The following is a 15,176-nucleotide window of genomic DNA, read 5'->3' as shown; positions in this document are numbered from 1 at the left end:
GGGTGAGTATTCCTGTCGGTCGCATACACGGGTGTTCAGGAGCATGGATGTCATTGTGTGCGACAGTGCGTGCATGCGATCCCATCCATTGGTACACTCACTGAGGCGAAGACAAGAACCAAGTCCGATTGGAGCAGGATATGTACTTTGATGAGTTGACATGCATAGCCACCAACACACACTTGGAGATCAGCGCAGACACTATGCATCAGTATGTTGTTGGTCCGACTACACTCAAGACTACGATGCACATGTTATCATACGAGTTGGACAGAGGAGCCAAAGCAGTGTACTCGGATGCAATAGAGGCAAGAGTTCGCTTTCAGTAGGATGTCACCTTTGAGTACGCAGACACCATCACAGAATACCAAGCTTGGCATTAGTTCACTACCATCGATCATCGTGAGGATGTCGAACAATTGGTCTTCCCACAATTGTCTGAGGTTTAGTGATAGCTTGCATGGCTTGCTCAAGCCTATTTTTTCTCACATGGGTACATGTGCAGATTGTAATGTAACATCTTGTAAAAGTGAAAGACCAAGTGTTGACGGTCGAATGTAACAGTCGTGTAGCAGTTGAAGAGTCATGAGGGTAGGTGAAGAGTCACAAAGGGGAATGTCAAGGGTCACCCCACCCTTTGCTATTTATAGAAACTCATAACTCATTGTAGAGGCTTTTGGGAGCCAAGCTTCCTATAGGTTTATCTTAGAGAAAGCTTGGACTGTATTGTAAAGAGGTTTGGCTTCTCCATAGTGCAGAGCTAGTATATCTCTTTGGAGGAGTAGGCGACAATGACTATAACGTTCCGTTGTCAGGACTAGTAGTTGGACATAGTTGTGTGTATGATTGGAACTTTCACTTTCTTAATATAACAAATCCAACACATTTCATGCATATGTTGTTATTGTATTTCAGCTGTCTTGGTTACACTAAAGATATATGTATATGTTTGCTTATGCATGTATGTATGGACTCTTTCTATATATGTATTTATGAATTTGGTTGAGATGTGCTTTTGGTTTAACCATCACTTTGGATTGCAGGTTCACTTGCCTTTCAGCTTGTGATGTATCTTTGCTTGTGTGTTCTCTTCCAAGTTGTGTGTTTCCATAGGTTTCCAAGGGGCACACTTATCCCACTTTTCGTGTGTTAGAACGTTTCATGCACCTTCCTTGGCTTGCTACGCTGGTCACACCCTTGCTACCAATAAGGACATCTTGCTTGCCTCTGCGCGCAACCGCGGTCAAGGCGATACCGTACGACCCACTGCTGGGACTCCTACACCAAACGGTCCGAAGTCTAGTTGGGACTTCTTATTGGGGAGATCCACTGACATGTTGGCGGGTCCACCACTGCCAACAAATCAGCATAGCTCCGCATAAATCCCAGCTGCATAAGATAGTTGTCTATCCTCTCGTACCAAGCCCAAGGAGTTTGCTTTAACCCATAAAGGGCTTTCTTCAACTTGCATACATGTGTCCTTTGATCTTGTACTTCGAACCCTTGAGGTTGTTCCAAGTAGACTTCCTCCTTAAGCGTGCCATGCAAGAAAGTAGTCTTGGGCAACGGTGCAAATATTTCGTCATAGTCGACTCCATTTTGAGAGAAGCCTCGAGCAACAAACATGGCCTTATATTTTTCAACACTCCCATCAACTCCATGTTTGATTTTGTAAAGCCATTTAGAGGTGACAATGGACTTGTCCTTGGGTTTAGGCACCACATCCCAGACCAATGTTGCACGAAGCGGGAGCGAAGCGGAAGCGTTTTTTGGAAGCGGGGACGCCGAAGCGTCATTTTCCAAAAATCTAGGAAGCGAAGCGTCCGCGGAAGCGTCTGCTATATATATATATATTTTTTTGCATTTATACTCAAAACAAACATCCCAAATACCAAATTAATTGTAGAAGACATGAAAACATGCATATTTTTGCATAAATCAAGATAGATATAACATCCATTGTACATTAATGATCTAGAATCTAGATTCTTCTCCTCTTGTCTAGCCTTTGCCTCTACCTCGATTGTCTAGGGATATTAGTCAACATTGCCCAATTTTGATCAAACTACCTAATTCAAGACTTAAAATATGGTAGAAAAAGCTTAACATGTTTGATCGATGATTTTGACTTGATTGAAAGGTAATTTTTTGCTAAGGGCGTGCCGCGTGACAAAGGAGTTCAACAATTAACACCACCAACACCAGGGTACATATAGGGCTTGGTGCTCTTGATTAAATGCTAATCGCATACCTTCATACTTGATATAATCTAATGAAATGCCACAATCCCATTGATCCTGAATACCTGAAAACTGTTAAGTCTGCTGAATTTTGAATAGGATATGAAATTCTATTTTCTCCATATGAAGTCCAATGAGGCTGGATTCTGGAACCACTCTCAAACATTCTGAGTCATTTCATGGTAATGTTAAAAATTTAAGTAAAAGGATGAAAATGAAAAATAAAGGAGAATGTCACTTTTACTTTAAGAATTTAACATTACCATGAGGGAGCATCTGCTATATTTATTTTTTTTTTTGCTTTCATTTGTCACCCTAACCCAAGGTGGACCCACCCCCAACAAGCAAACTCACCTAAAATTTAAAAAAAAATTGAAAAAAAAACGATTTTCTAAATGCTTTTCCGGAAGCTTTTCTGGAAGCGTACGGAAGCGTCTGGGAAGCGTCTGGGAAGCGCCTGGGAAGCGTCTGGGAAGCGTCGTACGAAGCGCGCTTCGGAAGCGCCAGCGCTTCCAAATTTCCAGGAAGCGTCTAAAAATTTTGGAAGCGCGCTTCCGGCCAAGCTTCCTAGGCGCTTCCGTACGGGACGCGCTTCGGGGCTTGGAACCGGGGGGGGGGGGGGCGCTTCGTGCAACACTGTCCCAGACATCATTCTTCATGATCGATTCATACTCATTCATCACATCTTTCCAAACTTGGTGCTTTATGGCTTCTTCAAATGTGCATGGTTTAGATTGAACAATAGTACTCATAGCAACCATCTACCTTTGATACTTGTTCGGCTTCTTACTTTCACGAAATGCCCCTCTTGAAGTAGTATGTCTTTCAACATCTTTGAGAGTATCTTTGAGGCATAAAGGTCGTTTCCTAGAGGTAGAGGGATCACTCGGAGGTGGATCAATAGGATCCATTGGACCATCAACATCGGGCATAGGTTCATCTGTTAGAGGTTCATATATATATATATATATTTTTTTTTAATTAATTAATTAATTTATTTTATTTTATTTTTATTTATTTATTATTTATTATTTATTTATTATTATTATTATTTTATTTATTTATTTATTTTTTTCCTTGTAGCATCATCATTACCCTTCCTTGGGATAGGGAGATCTCTTGCTTTCCCAAGGGCATTGTCTTCATCAAAGGTAACATCACGATTCACTTCCACATCTCTTTGACCAGGCACACAGATTCTATATGCCTTTGAATTTTCACTGTAGCCAACGAATATACCCTTCTTCCCATATGCTTCTAACTTGTTTCTTTTCTCTTTAGGAACATGAAAATACATAGGACAACCAAATGTTCTAAAATGAGAAACATTAGGTTTCTTACCAGTGAAGACCTCATTAGGTGCCTTGAAATCCAATGCTCGATGCAGGGTCCTATTTTGAACATACACGACAATGTTGGAAGCTTCTCCCCAAAAGAACTTTGGTAGGCCTTGATCATGGAGCATGGCACGGTTGGCTTCCATGATTGTTCAGTTCTTCCTTTCAACAACTCCATTTTGCTCAGGAATGTATGGAACGATTGTCTCCCTCTTAATGTCAGCCTCTCTGTAAAAGCCATTGAATTCATTTGATTCATATTTGGTTCCATTGTCGGTCCTCAATAATTTGATCTTCTTCCTTGTTTGATTTTTCACCAAGGCTTTGAAAGAACATAACCATTTGAACATTTCATCCTTCTTCTTTAAGAAATAGATCCATGTTTTGCGTGAGAAGTCATCCACAAAGATTGCATAATATAAATATCCTCCCAACGATGTTACATGCAACATACCAGATAGATTGGAATGGAATAATTGAAGAATATCGATAGTCTTGCTTTCACTAGAAGGGAATGGTCCCTTTGTAAGTTTTCTAGCTGCACAACCCTGCCAAACACCATCATGATTCATGTTAAACTCAGGCATACCTATGACCATCTTCCTTACCCCGGGTAAGGCTTTGTAATGTAAATGGGCGAATCTTCGATGACATAGCTTAGATTTAAGTGAAGTATCACTTGCCAAAGCTCCCAAGGACTTTAACCAATTTGATAGAGACCATCAACCCTAAATACAAGAGTAAGTGCATCTTTATTGTTTCTTTGCCAAATACGTACCTTTCCAACAATGAATCCCTACCTTGAAGCCTTTATCTTCCATTGCAGAAATACACACTAGGTTCTTCTTCAAATCGGGCACATATAATACTTCTTGTAGATGAATGGTTTGACCCTGATTCAAGTGAAGAGTTGATAGTACCTATCCCTTTCACGGGGTAGGTTGCTTTATCTCCAAGCATGATCTCTTGATTAGTCTTTTTTTCAACCAAATTTGAGAGGGATTCCTTTCACCGAGTGAAGTGCCTTGAGGCTCCACTATCAATCAACCAATGATCCAATGTGTTTGGAGGAGAGGCAGTACATAGAGCGGAAATAAGATAAAACTCATCTTGTTTTTCTACAATATTACTTTCATGGTATTTCTCTTCCTTTTGGGAGTTAGACCATTACCATTTCGAGCAGCGAGAGCATTCGTCTTTCCTTTGTTGTTGAACTCGTTGTTCCTTTGATTTCCATTGCCTTTGAAATTGTTGTGGTTGTTGTCATCATCCCTTGGAGTATTCTTCTTGTGAGGTCACTCCCTAGCATAGTGTCCAAATTTGTTGCAATTGTAGCACCTTCCGTTTCTTCCTTCCTTGAATCCCTTCTTGAACCCTCGACCTTGACTTCTTGGACCAGCATTATTCTTCCTTTTTGCATGAACGGAGAAGGCAGTAGGTTCATTTCCATTTGAGGGCTTGTTTCTCTCTATCATCCTAGTCTCCTCTTGAGTGCATCTAGCCAATAACTCATCGAAACCAGTTATCCTATCATTATTGAGAATAGTGGTGACAAATACATCCCAAGGTCTTGTAAGACCTCCAAGTGCAATAAGAGTGAGCTCTCTATCAGCAATAACTTCTCCAATAGATAGTAGATCATTCTTGATTTGAGTTATTCTCATGAAATAGGATTAGAGAGACTCCTCTTTATTCATTTTGATGTCCTTCAACTTGTTTTTGAGAAAGAGGATTTGATTTGCATTGTTAACTTTGAATATCCCATCCAACTTATCATATATCTTGTTAGATGTTTCTAAATCAGAAATATAAGCAACCAAATGCTTTTGAATGGAGATATGATAATTTTCTTAGCTTTGGCCTCACCTTTCTTATACTTCGTCTTCGCAACAACAAGTGCATTTGAAGGAGGCTCCATCACTTTTCCATGCACATTATCCATTGCATCATGCTTTTCCAAAGTCAAGTCCAAAGTCATTTTCCATGCATGATATTTAGATTTGTGATTGAGCTTGTCCTTGGTCTTGAAGTAGGATGTAGAAGCCATGGAGACTTGTCTAATAATCTTGTCCAACGGATCTCTCTTAGTGATTGCTTTTCTCTCTCTTGCTTGGGCTTTGTCTTAACATGAGCTGTGATACCATGTTAATTTTAGTTAACAATGGTATGTTCTATGCCTAGCACAATTACTTCAATGTCCTTTAGCAACCCAATGACAATTGGACTTTCCAATTTAGATTTCCAATAACAATCACATTAACCATAAATCACATTGACAGTAATCGTAGATCGAACATGAATAACAAAATGCATAAGACAAGCCAAGATGAGAACACCTGGTTTGGCGGATACTAGGGAAAACCCCAAGATGGGGAGAACCCTTTGATCAATTCTTCTTATTATTTTATTAAATGTTCAGCAAAGAGAGAGTACAAAAAGTCAGAATTGACTTGCCAAATCAAAGTCAAAATAGCATTGTCAAATATGCAACCAACTGCAGGCAAATTTTGCCCTAACTAGAAAGTCAAAGATGGTCAATGCAACAGTAAAACATCCCCTTTGAAGCTCTGTCAAAGGTAGTCAAGCTCGACCTCCTTCGTTGGTCAAAGTGAGCCCAAAACAATGATCAAAACAATAGTCAAACTGAAGTCAAATCTGCGATCAAACATGCCTATGGTCAATTCAGGTCAAAGTGCCCAGACATTCTCAGTTTCTGTGCCAAACAATACGACTTGCTAAAAACGAAATTTTCCCACAAAAATCACAGTCAAAGGATAAATCAAAGTGCCTGGTAAACGTTGGTCAAACCTTGCAACAACTCTGAAATTTCGGCCTTATAATCTACCCAAAAATTCGTCCTCCTTTCCAACCACACGTGTGAGATGAAGAGCTGCCCAATAGCTATATGAACCAATCAGATGAGGAGAGAGAAGAATGTGTGAGTGAGTGAGATGCCAAATGAGGTTTGAGGTCACTTATATTTATACATGTCGTTAAGGGTGAAGTGATACGTCTATTGGGCTTTATGAGCCTACATGATGATGTGGCCGACCTTGACAAATTGCAGATGTGTGGGCTTGACCTCAAAAATATATTTTCCCTTGTCCAAATTTGATGATCTTTAGGTCGATTTTGGTCCTCTCGAAAAGAGGAATTCAATGCAACAATCATCTCCATCAAATGAGTCGTCCAAAGTAGAATTTGGCTATAGTTTCCAATTTTAACACCTTTCTATTTTATTAATATGCTCAAAATAACTCAATGTGTGATGCAAGAGAGTTGTTATAGGTTCGAGCCTCAGGATGATAAACTTCGTAGGAGAAGAGGCTGCTATAGGTCTCATCAACTGTTGTATACCCTATTTTATCAAACACTGAGGAGACATTTCAAGTCGGCTTCCTATTCCACTGTTCAAGCTCAGATTACATGTATATATGTACCCACCAGAGTGTGTCCTTCACTTCAAGAATGTCGACTTTTATGTAGTAACTATGGCTCAGTGATAGGCCTTCCAAAATGGGTTTAAATAGTTCGGTCTTGGTCTTCTCTATGCATAGGTCTGCAATAGGAATCTCGACTCCTTTTCTGTGTGATAGAGACTCCAAATTCAAACTTCCAACTAGGCCTATAATGTTTCTAAACAGTTTGATCCTGTCTTATTAACAAGATATCTCTTTGCTGGCTTGAAACGACTTTTTACAGTGAGACATTTTACTTGGTTTGGACACGCACAAGCTAAGTCACCTGACACGGGGATTTGGGATTCAACGAATACGGGGATTCGAGTGTCAGATACAGACATGTTGACCTCCCGGAACAGGACATGTTCGGATACGTTATATATATATATATATATATATATATATTAACAATTAGATATTTCTTACACAAATTCTCAGTCATGATACAAATTCATTGATTCAAACATAGATCTTCATCTAGATGTAAGTTTTACAAAGTAACATAATGCATACAAAATTACAATTACAATTGTGACTTAAATGATAAATCATAAATTGTAATACATACTCAATTCATCAATGATCCAATAGGAGAAAGACAAGATAGTAAGATAAAGATACTATAGTTTTCTCATTAAGTTGTCAAAATCAAAATGTGTTACTATTTACATAGGTAGTGCTATGCCAATGGAAAATAGTAATAGTAATAGCAAATACAAAACAACTACAACTACAAGTCTACAAGTATACAAGCGTCAAGGAAGTAGGTAGCTCATGACTTATGAATCATCAATCCTTATAGTCATCATCAAAATTAGCATCACTGTCCTCATCATCATGGTCACCACTGCTCTCCTCTGCTACATCCTTCTCCTCTGTATCCAAAGTCATCTTTGCATCTGCTAGTGTGGAAGATGACCCCTCTAAAATATCACCATCCTCAAATTTGATAGGCTCTAGCATTGGATCATTGAGATCCAAGTTGGCCAATGCCAACTCAACATCATCAGGAAAGACATCCTACATCTTTGTCTTTCCCTTCAACTACTCATATCTCTGCATGTAAATAAGACCAAGGTTGGTGTGCAAATACACCATTGTCTCTGCCCTGGACTGCTCAAGCCTGTTCTTCTTGACACTATACAAATTCCCATATGTGCTCCAATTCCTCTTGCAACAAGAGGATGAAGTCACCAGAAAGAGGAGCCTCATGGCTAACTGCTGTAGAGGAGGGCTTGTTGCCCCGTGATTTGCCCACCAAGAATAAGGCTTCTTAGCCCCCTGTCTCTAACCAGATCATATCCTGCAAATCTAGTAGTGCCAATGGAAAACTTTGCAAAGGCATCCTCCACCTCATCAAGGGATGCTCGATCTTGAAAAACTTGCCTGAATGCATATTTCCTCCCCTGTGAGATTTCACCATCCATGTGAGGAGGGAATCTGCAAGAAGTTCCACCATTTAACCACTCATCGCTGTAGTATTTTGGGTTCAATGAGTGAGCCAAACAATATAAAGGTGTGCAATTCTTGTCCCATTTGTTGACAAGAATATACTATATAATGGTGAAGGCAGCCTCTGATGATGTCTCATACTCGGGGCACTCACTCTGTAAAATAATGCTCCTCACATAATCAATCATGGAATCCCATCCCTCGTAAACCTCTCCTTGGATGTGTTGGTCTGTATCTGCAAATCGAAGCAAAGAAATGATAGGGTCCATGATATGAATAAGTAGATCTACCCTCTCCCACCAAGCATCATTTAACACTGTGTCCTTCACTCTTTTAGGGGCTGCTTGATCTGTCTTTCTCCAAAAAGACCAAAACTATGAAATAACCATGGCCCCAAGAGCAGTCTTGACCTCCCTCAACCTCTTCAACATGAGGAATGAAGAGGCAAACCGTGTATCCACAATCTTCAACAATGATAGGTTGATGTATTCCTTGTAGATAGTGAGGGCATTTGCATGATTTTCTACAAAGTTACGGATATGTTGTGCATCCTCAATAATGATACCACTCCAAAGCAGATTAGAAGCAATAGATTTAAGTGCTAAGTTCAATGAATGGACAATGCAAGGTGTCCAAAACACTTGTGGATATTTAGCTTCCACAATCATGCCAACAACCTTGCAAACAAGTGCATTATCTGTAATGATTTGCACACAAGAATCAACACCTACATCTTCAATAACTTTAATAAACAACCCACCCGTCTATTTTGCATCTTTGTATTGTCCAAGTGCATCCACTGCTTTCAAGAAAATTGGAGCATTCAAGGAAGACACCATGAAGTTGATGATCGGGTGCTGTGTTGTATCTGTCCATCCATCAAAAACAATGCTAACCCCAGATGTTGACCATGATGCTTTAATAGGTTCAAGCATTTTTTCCACCTCTTTTTCTACCTTCGTCAACAATGTGGTTCTAAGCTTCTTTTGACCCAGGAGGCGCATACCTTGATGGATCTCCTTGAGTTAGAGCTCGACACATCTCAATAAATAGAGGTGAGTGTGCAAAATTAAAGGATATGAAGTTTTGATAGAAAAAAAGGCAATGGTGAGATCAAACTCTTCCCGTTTTTCCTTTTGAAAAATCTTATTCATTGGACCAAGTGAAATTGCCTTTCTTTTCATTGCTTGTTCCCCACCAGAACTCTCAAATGGGAATTTGTTGCTGCTTTTCCTCAAGAGTGGAAGGGAGTCATCATTCTTGGTTTTTATTTTTATATTTTGCAGCCACATTTTCCATACCAACATTGGACTCTCTTAGCATTTCTTTCCTCTTTGGTAAAGACACATTTGTACAAGCTTCAATTCCACAACCTGATAAAGCCAACAAATGACCTTTCACACAAAAATATGTGCTCGTGAAATTATTGTGGCAATAGTTGCATTTCCAACTCACATTGCAACCTCCCTTCACCTTGCTAGGTGGCCTTTGCTCTCTTGTGACATATTTCCACAAGGGATATTTGTTACCTTGAGGAGGAAGTCTTCCCTCAACATTTGAAGCCGCTGTTGCAACCCCACTTGCAATAAAGGGAACACTTGCAGACACTGATGAAATTGGGAAAGGAGGGGCATCTCCAATGGGGACATTCTTCCCCTTCCTTTGCCCCTTCCCTGCTACCCTTGATTGAGCCATGAACGCTGTAAAAAAAAAAACAAAAAATGCACAAATTTGTAAAAGCTATGCACATGCAAACTGTTGTAATAAAAATGCAAAAAAAAGAAGAGAGAAAATACACTTACCTTTTGCTTGAATCTCCTTGAAAATACTCCCACACCCTTTGCTCCTTGCTCCCAAACACCCACAACAAACCCACAACAAACTAAACAAGTGAATGTGCAAATAGAAAGGCAAAAAATGCCTTTATAACGCCGTGCGACATCCCTTTTTCCGGATTTGAATCCGTAAATCGGGATTCGTCGTGTCTGATCGAACACGATGAATCCCGATTTTCGGAGTCGAATCTGCCCGAATCGTGCCCGATTCACCAAATTTGGGACACGACGGGCTTGGGGGATGAATCTGGTTTCATAGCCCACAAGTATGCGTATAATTCTAGACCTTTGGATTTCTGAAATGTCATAGGGTTAGAATTCTTTTAGTGATTTCAGACCTTATAATTAAGGCACAAAACTTCACTTTTCTTCTTAGGAGTCTCGACGTACTTTAGGCTAGTGGATTAGATTCTCGGTCCTCTGGAACAGAGCCTCTAGTCTCCTCAAAACCTCTCGATCTCCTATTTCAGGCCTGCGGCCTAGTCATTGTCGTAAGAGCTTATAAATGTACCCAAAACTCGTTCTTCTTTCCTCTAGGAGCTCGGTCCTCTATAACTCACCTATCTCCCTTGTCTTGAAGCCTTCTACTACTGTTGTGACCTTCTAACTGCCCTTATGCCAATGAACCAAGCTCTGATACCATGTTGGTAAATCTAGGGCAGAATATAGTTTGATTTCTCTTATATTTTGACAAGTTCTTGTGATTATATTAGTTTTTCATCATTATTATTATGTTCTTTTCACCATCAAGACAAATGCCAAACAAGAAGATCACAAAGACACCAGATAGGGTCTAAGCCAGGGCAAAACCCAGTCAAACTCTCCCTTTAGTGGAATCAAATCAAGTTGTGACAATCCAAGACCCTTTGACCTAGACCAAGACCTCCCTTTATCCATCGAGTGATCCTTCCAAGCAGATCAATCATCTTCTGGTTTATTTCTTCACAATTCAACATCAAACAACTCTTCAATAACGTGTGTGTACAAGGGTCTCAACCCTCTCTGTCATCCTGTACTTTCGGCTCCTGCAGTCATAGTAGCAAAACTTTCGGACCTGCACTTATACTAGCAAACTTCGGTCCTGTAATATCTTTAGCAAACCTTGGTCCTATTCTTTCATTCTCTTTCATAGGTAGCTCTTCCTTTTATGCCTCTTCGAACTTCCTTTTTCAATAGAAATTGCAGATCGAATAGATGATAGTTGGTTAATCTTCACAAGGTCAAATGCTCCTTTATATATAGTCTTTACAAGGTGGACTGCCCCCTCATGAGGCCGACTAGGCTGTTAAAGAGGCCGACTTGAGAGGCAAGGCTGACTTGGTGGAGGTGGAGAAGATGACCAAATTACATCAATATAATTTTATTCCTTTGATAAGAAGGGTCTTTTACATGATGATTTTGACTTTGACTCAATACAAAATTCCTAGAGCACACAATGGGTGCTTTGACCTATTGACCAGTGACCCAAGCATGAAACCCATGCTTTAACAAGTCAATTTTCTTTTACAATAAAAAATTCTTTTCTTTTGACAAATACATTACATCATGACTCAATTACAATTACGAAGAGTGATACTAGTTACATTTCTCAACACATTGTGACCCCTATTGCTCTACTGTTCTTAATGGTTGAAATTTTTGGAAGTGTAACTACTTGATGAAGTTTAAAAAGGAAATGTATCATTGGAATTAGTTATCAGATAGAAAATTGTTCTAGTCTACCTGACCACTAGAAAATCAACACCTTGATTCCATGAGGGATGCCCAAGCATTCCCTATGGTACCTAGTGATTCCAATAAAAAATGCTAAAAGTAGGATTCTCTAGTTTCCTTTGTTTTCAGTAGATGGGTCCCAATTGCCTTTTCCCATTCTTAAAGCCCTAATTTTTCAGAAGGAGAAACAAGAACAGCCACAAAGCGATGACTTAGTGAGGATTTGCTACAATTTTTTGTGCTTGAAATATTAGAGGTTCATCTTGAATCGCTAAAGGGAGCTAGTTTTAGCTTTTGGAACTGTTTGGAAGTAAAAAAGGCAAAGATGCATCTTGAATCAGTAAGTGGTTTGCTCCCTGTAATATGTGTTTAACTTTTGTATCATACATAACATGTCTAAGGCCATATCAAGTTGAAATTGTGTTTAACTTTTGTATCATACATAACATGTCTAAGGCCATATCAAGTTGAAATTGTCATATAAAACTTTTGATCATGTAAAATGATGGTGGTGTATGGATGTGTTATTGTATTTTGATTTTGATTTAGTAATGAGAAAAACAATGATCTGCCTATTTGGATTTCAAATTGTTTAATTGGATGGTGCATTATTTTTATGCGATTACTAAATTGTGCGATTTTGTGGATCTCTTCAGTCATCGTTGAAACTTGTACAATGCCCCCACTTCACCGGTGGAACCTAGCTATACTGGTAGTTTTCTTTTGTTATAAACCATAACAATGGTCCCGCACCCTTTTTCTCTCTGGGAGAAATACATCATAGAGTACATTATTGACACTTTTGATATTTGTTCTCAAACCAATCTCCTGCACCCAAATGGGCATGCCTTTTTCTTTAAGATGATATCCTACTATTTATTTTGCTAATGGGTAGTTTAGATTTTACATGGACTCTTTCAAAGCTATCCTCAAGAACGATATATCATACTTTGTTTTATATGTGAAACTTGATCCAATGGTTTTCAAGAATTTATAAACTGTCTAATTTCGAGGTAAATAATTTTTGTTGCTAGTTTAGGAGGATAATGTTGGCTATTCACAAGTTGCAAAAGGCAAGGTGCACACTATTATTAGTTGAAAATGGTGCATATTATTGTATATTCTCCGGATGCTCTTTTCTTAATTTATTATTTTTATATTTCTGACAGGATCAGGTGTCTGGGAGTAATGGTTCTCTAAATTTACATAACGCATGTCTTAGAGCTGATCCAGAAGCGAATCTCTTACCTCTGGTTGGTGCAAGTGTACGATAGATTTCATACACTTGGTACAATTTCGTAGAGGATTATTCAAGTCCACTCTTTCTTGTCGTGTTACAGAAATTACCTGGCTGCTTGATATTATCAAATTTCAAGTGAGTCATGACCTGGTGTTTTTTCTAGGATTCATCCCAAATCAAAATCCTGGAGGTATTGCCGACGGGTGGCTGATACTTCAGTCCTTTTGCACCTCTACTTTGGAAGGTGTTTTCTTATGGGAATATTTCTGCATTCTGTATAAGGCCTGCAACATGGAAGCACAAATGTAGTGCATTGCCTTTCCAGAATGCCCTACTTGAGCTGCTTTCATTTGTTCTAGGTATCTTTTGTTATGGGAGGATCTTTAGATATTGGCACAAAATTTCTAATTTTCTTTCTGATAGGAATTCAGGACAATCTGTAATGATTTGTCATGGATTTGATACTTTGAACTTGCTGCTCTAGTCCAACTCAAGCATATAACTGTAATTGCAGGGGTTGATTCTTACAAATAGGGAGTATAATACATCAACATACGTGTTGAAACAGAAAATGATGTTGGGGGCTTTGATTTCTCTGTTTCCAAAGTGAAATTTGGTATCTTAGATCCCGTGTTTCTCATTCAACTGATCTTGACCATTTTGTACAAAAACGAATTGTAAGTATTCAGGATGCTGGGGATTAATCACTGATATTCATTTGAAGAAAGGAATGTGTGGACAGGGCGTGTGATTCTCTGTGTTTTTGTTTGTTTTGTGGAAGGAACTTCACAAATGCTCAAATATAATTGCTGTTATGACCGTTGGATAATTGATGTTATGTTTGAGGCAACATTTTCAGATTTGAAGTTGTGGAAAAACTCATTTGTTGTCACCTATGATATGTATGATTGTTTTACATAGGCATTTAAATTCGAATGTGCATTTCCCGTAGAAAACAGCAATGGATTTTTCTCCAATTTGTGTATTCGATAGATTAATTGTCAACTAGTCCAAAGTTATCTATATTTACAACCATTATCTTGAATATTCAAAATTCACATCCATTTCACTGTCATAATTCAAACACACAAAGGGAGGATGTCTTTCATTAGGTCTCTGCGGACAGGGAAAATAATTGGATTGCCCATTTAGATCATATTGAAAAAGGAGACAAAATTGATTACAACCTAAATTATAAAAAAAATGAAAAAAGAAACAGATCACGTTAGTTGGAATTTTACCTGATTAACTTGTAAAAATATTAGAAAGCAATGAGATCGTGTATATATTACTTGGATAGTTTCAGATAGGCAGAACTTTAGGATTTTGAGGGATGAAATAATGGGTTTAAGATTTCAGTTACTAGTTGGAAACGTAGAAATTGGTTATAGTTATTGCAGAACAATTTCATGCCATCTTACCATAAAATAACATAAATCTCGGAGGGAGTCAAATTATTATGAGTAATAAGATTAATAATTGAAGTATAAGTAATCTAACTGTTATTTTAAATAGCAAAAGCTTCATAAGAAGATTAATATAGGAAGGAAAAATATTTCTGATTCCCAAATATTACCATTAGCAGTGACAGATGATTAATAGTAAAGATTAGAATCAGGTAAGCAGAAGAGTCAATTAGTGTGAGCAATACATAATATTAATAGTAATATGATTAATCTGAAATAAATATTAATAATTATTGGTAATTTTAACTGCCACGTGTTCTATTAACTTGATTAATCTGGGTAGCAAATAGGGTGTCTGATTTACAAATATTACCAAGAGTGGCTGAATTTTTTAATTTATATAAGTTGTAATATGAAATTCATCACAATAATTGAAAATTATTTGTATCATCATCTGTAAATCAAGATCAGTGTCTTTGTAATTTGACAAGC

At 38.4% G+C, this 15,176-nt stretch overlaps 1 protein-coding gene across 3 annotated transcripts in view; it reads left to right on the top strand.

Moving 5' to 3' along the window:
* Positions 1-14,019, top strand: part of TKI1 (TSL-kinase interacting protein 1) — a 239,670-nt gene extending 225,651 nt beyond the window's left edge. For all 3 annotated transcript variants that reach the window (XM_089394983.1, XM_089394984.1, XM_089394982.1), the window contains exon 13: positions 13,208-14,019. In XM_089394983.1, coding sequence (XP_089251109.1) covers positions 13,208-13,312 — 105 coding nt within the window. In that variant the 3' untranslated portion in view covers positions 13,313-14,019. The remainder of the gene's footprint in view (positions 1-13,207) is intronic.
* Positions 14,020-15,176: the final 1,157 nt, after the last annotated feature.

Source organism: Pinus tabuliformis, chromosome 1_2, assembly GCF_031772625.1.
Source record: "Pinus tabuliformis cultivar Carrire ecotype Pingquan chromosome 1_2, CPIR1, whole genome shotgun sequence".
Taxonomy (NCBI): Eukaryota; Viridiplantae; Streptophyta; class Pinopsida; order Pinales; family Pinaceae; genus Pinus; species Pinus tabuliformis.
Note: the sequence above shows the minus strand (reverse complement) of the source record. Positions and strands in the feature narration are given on the sequence as shown.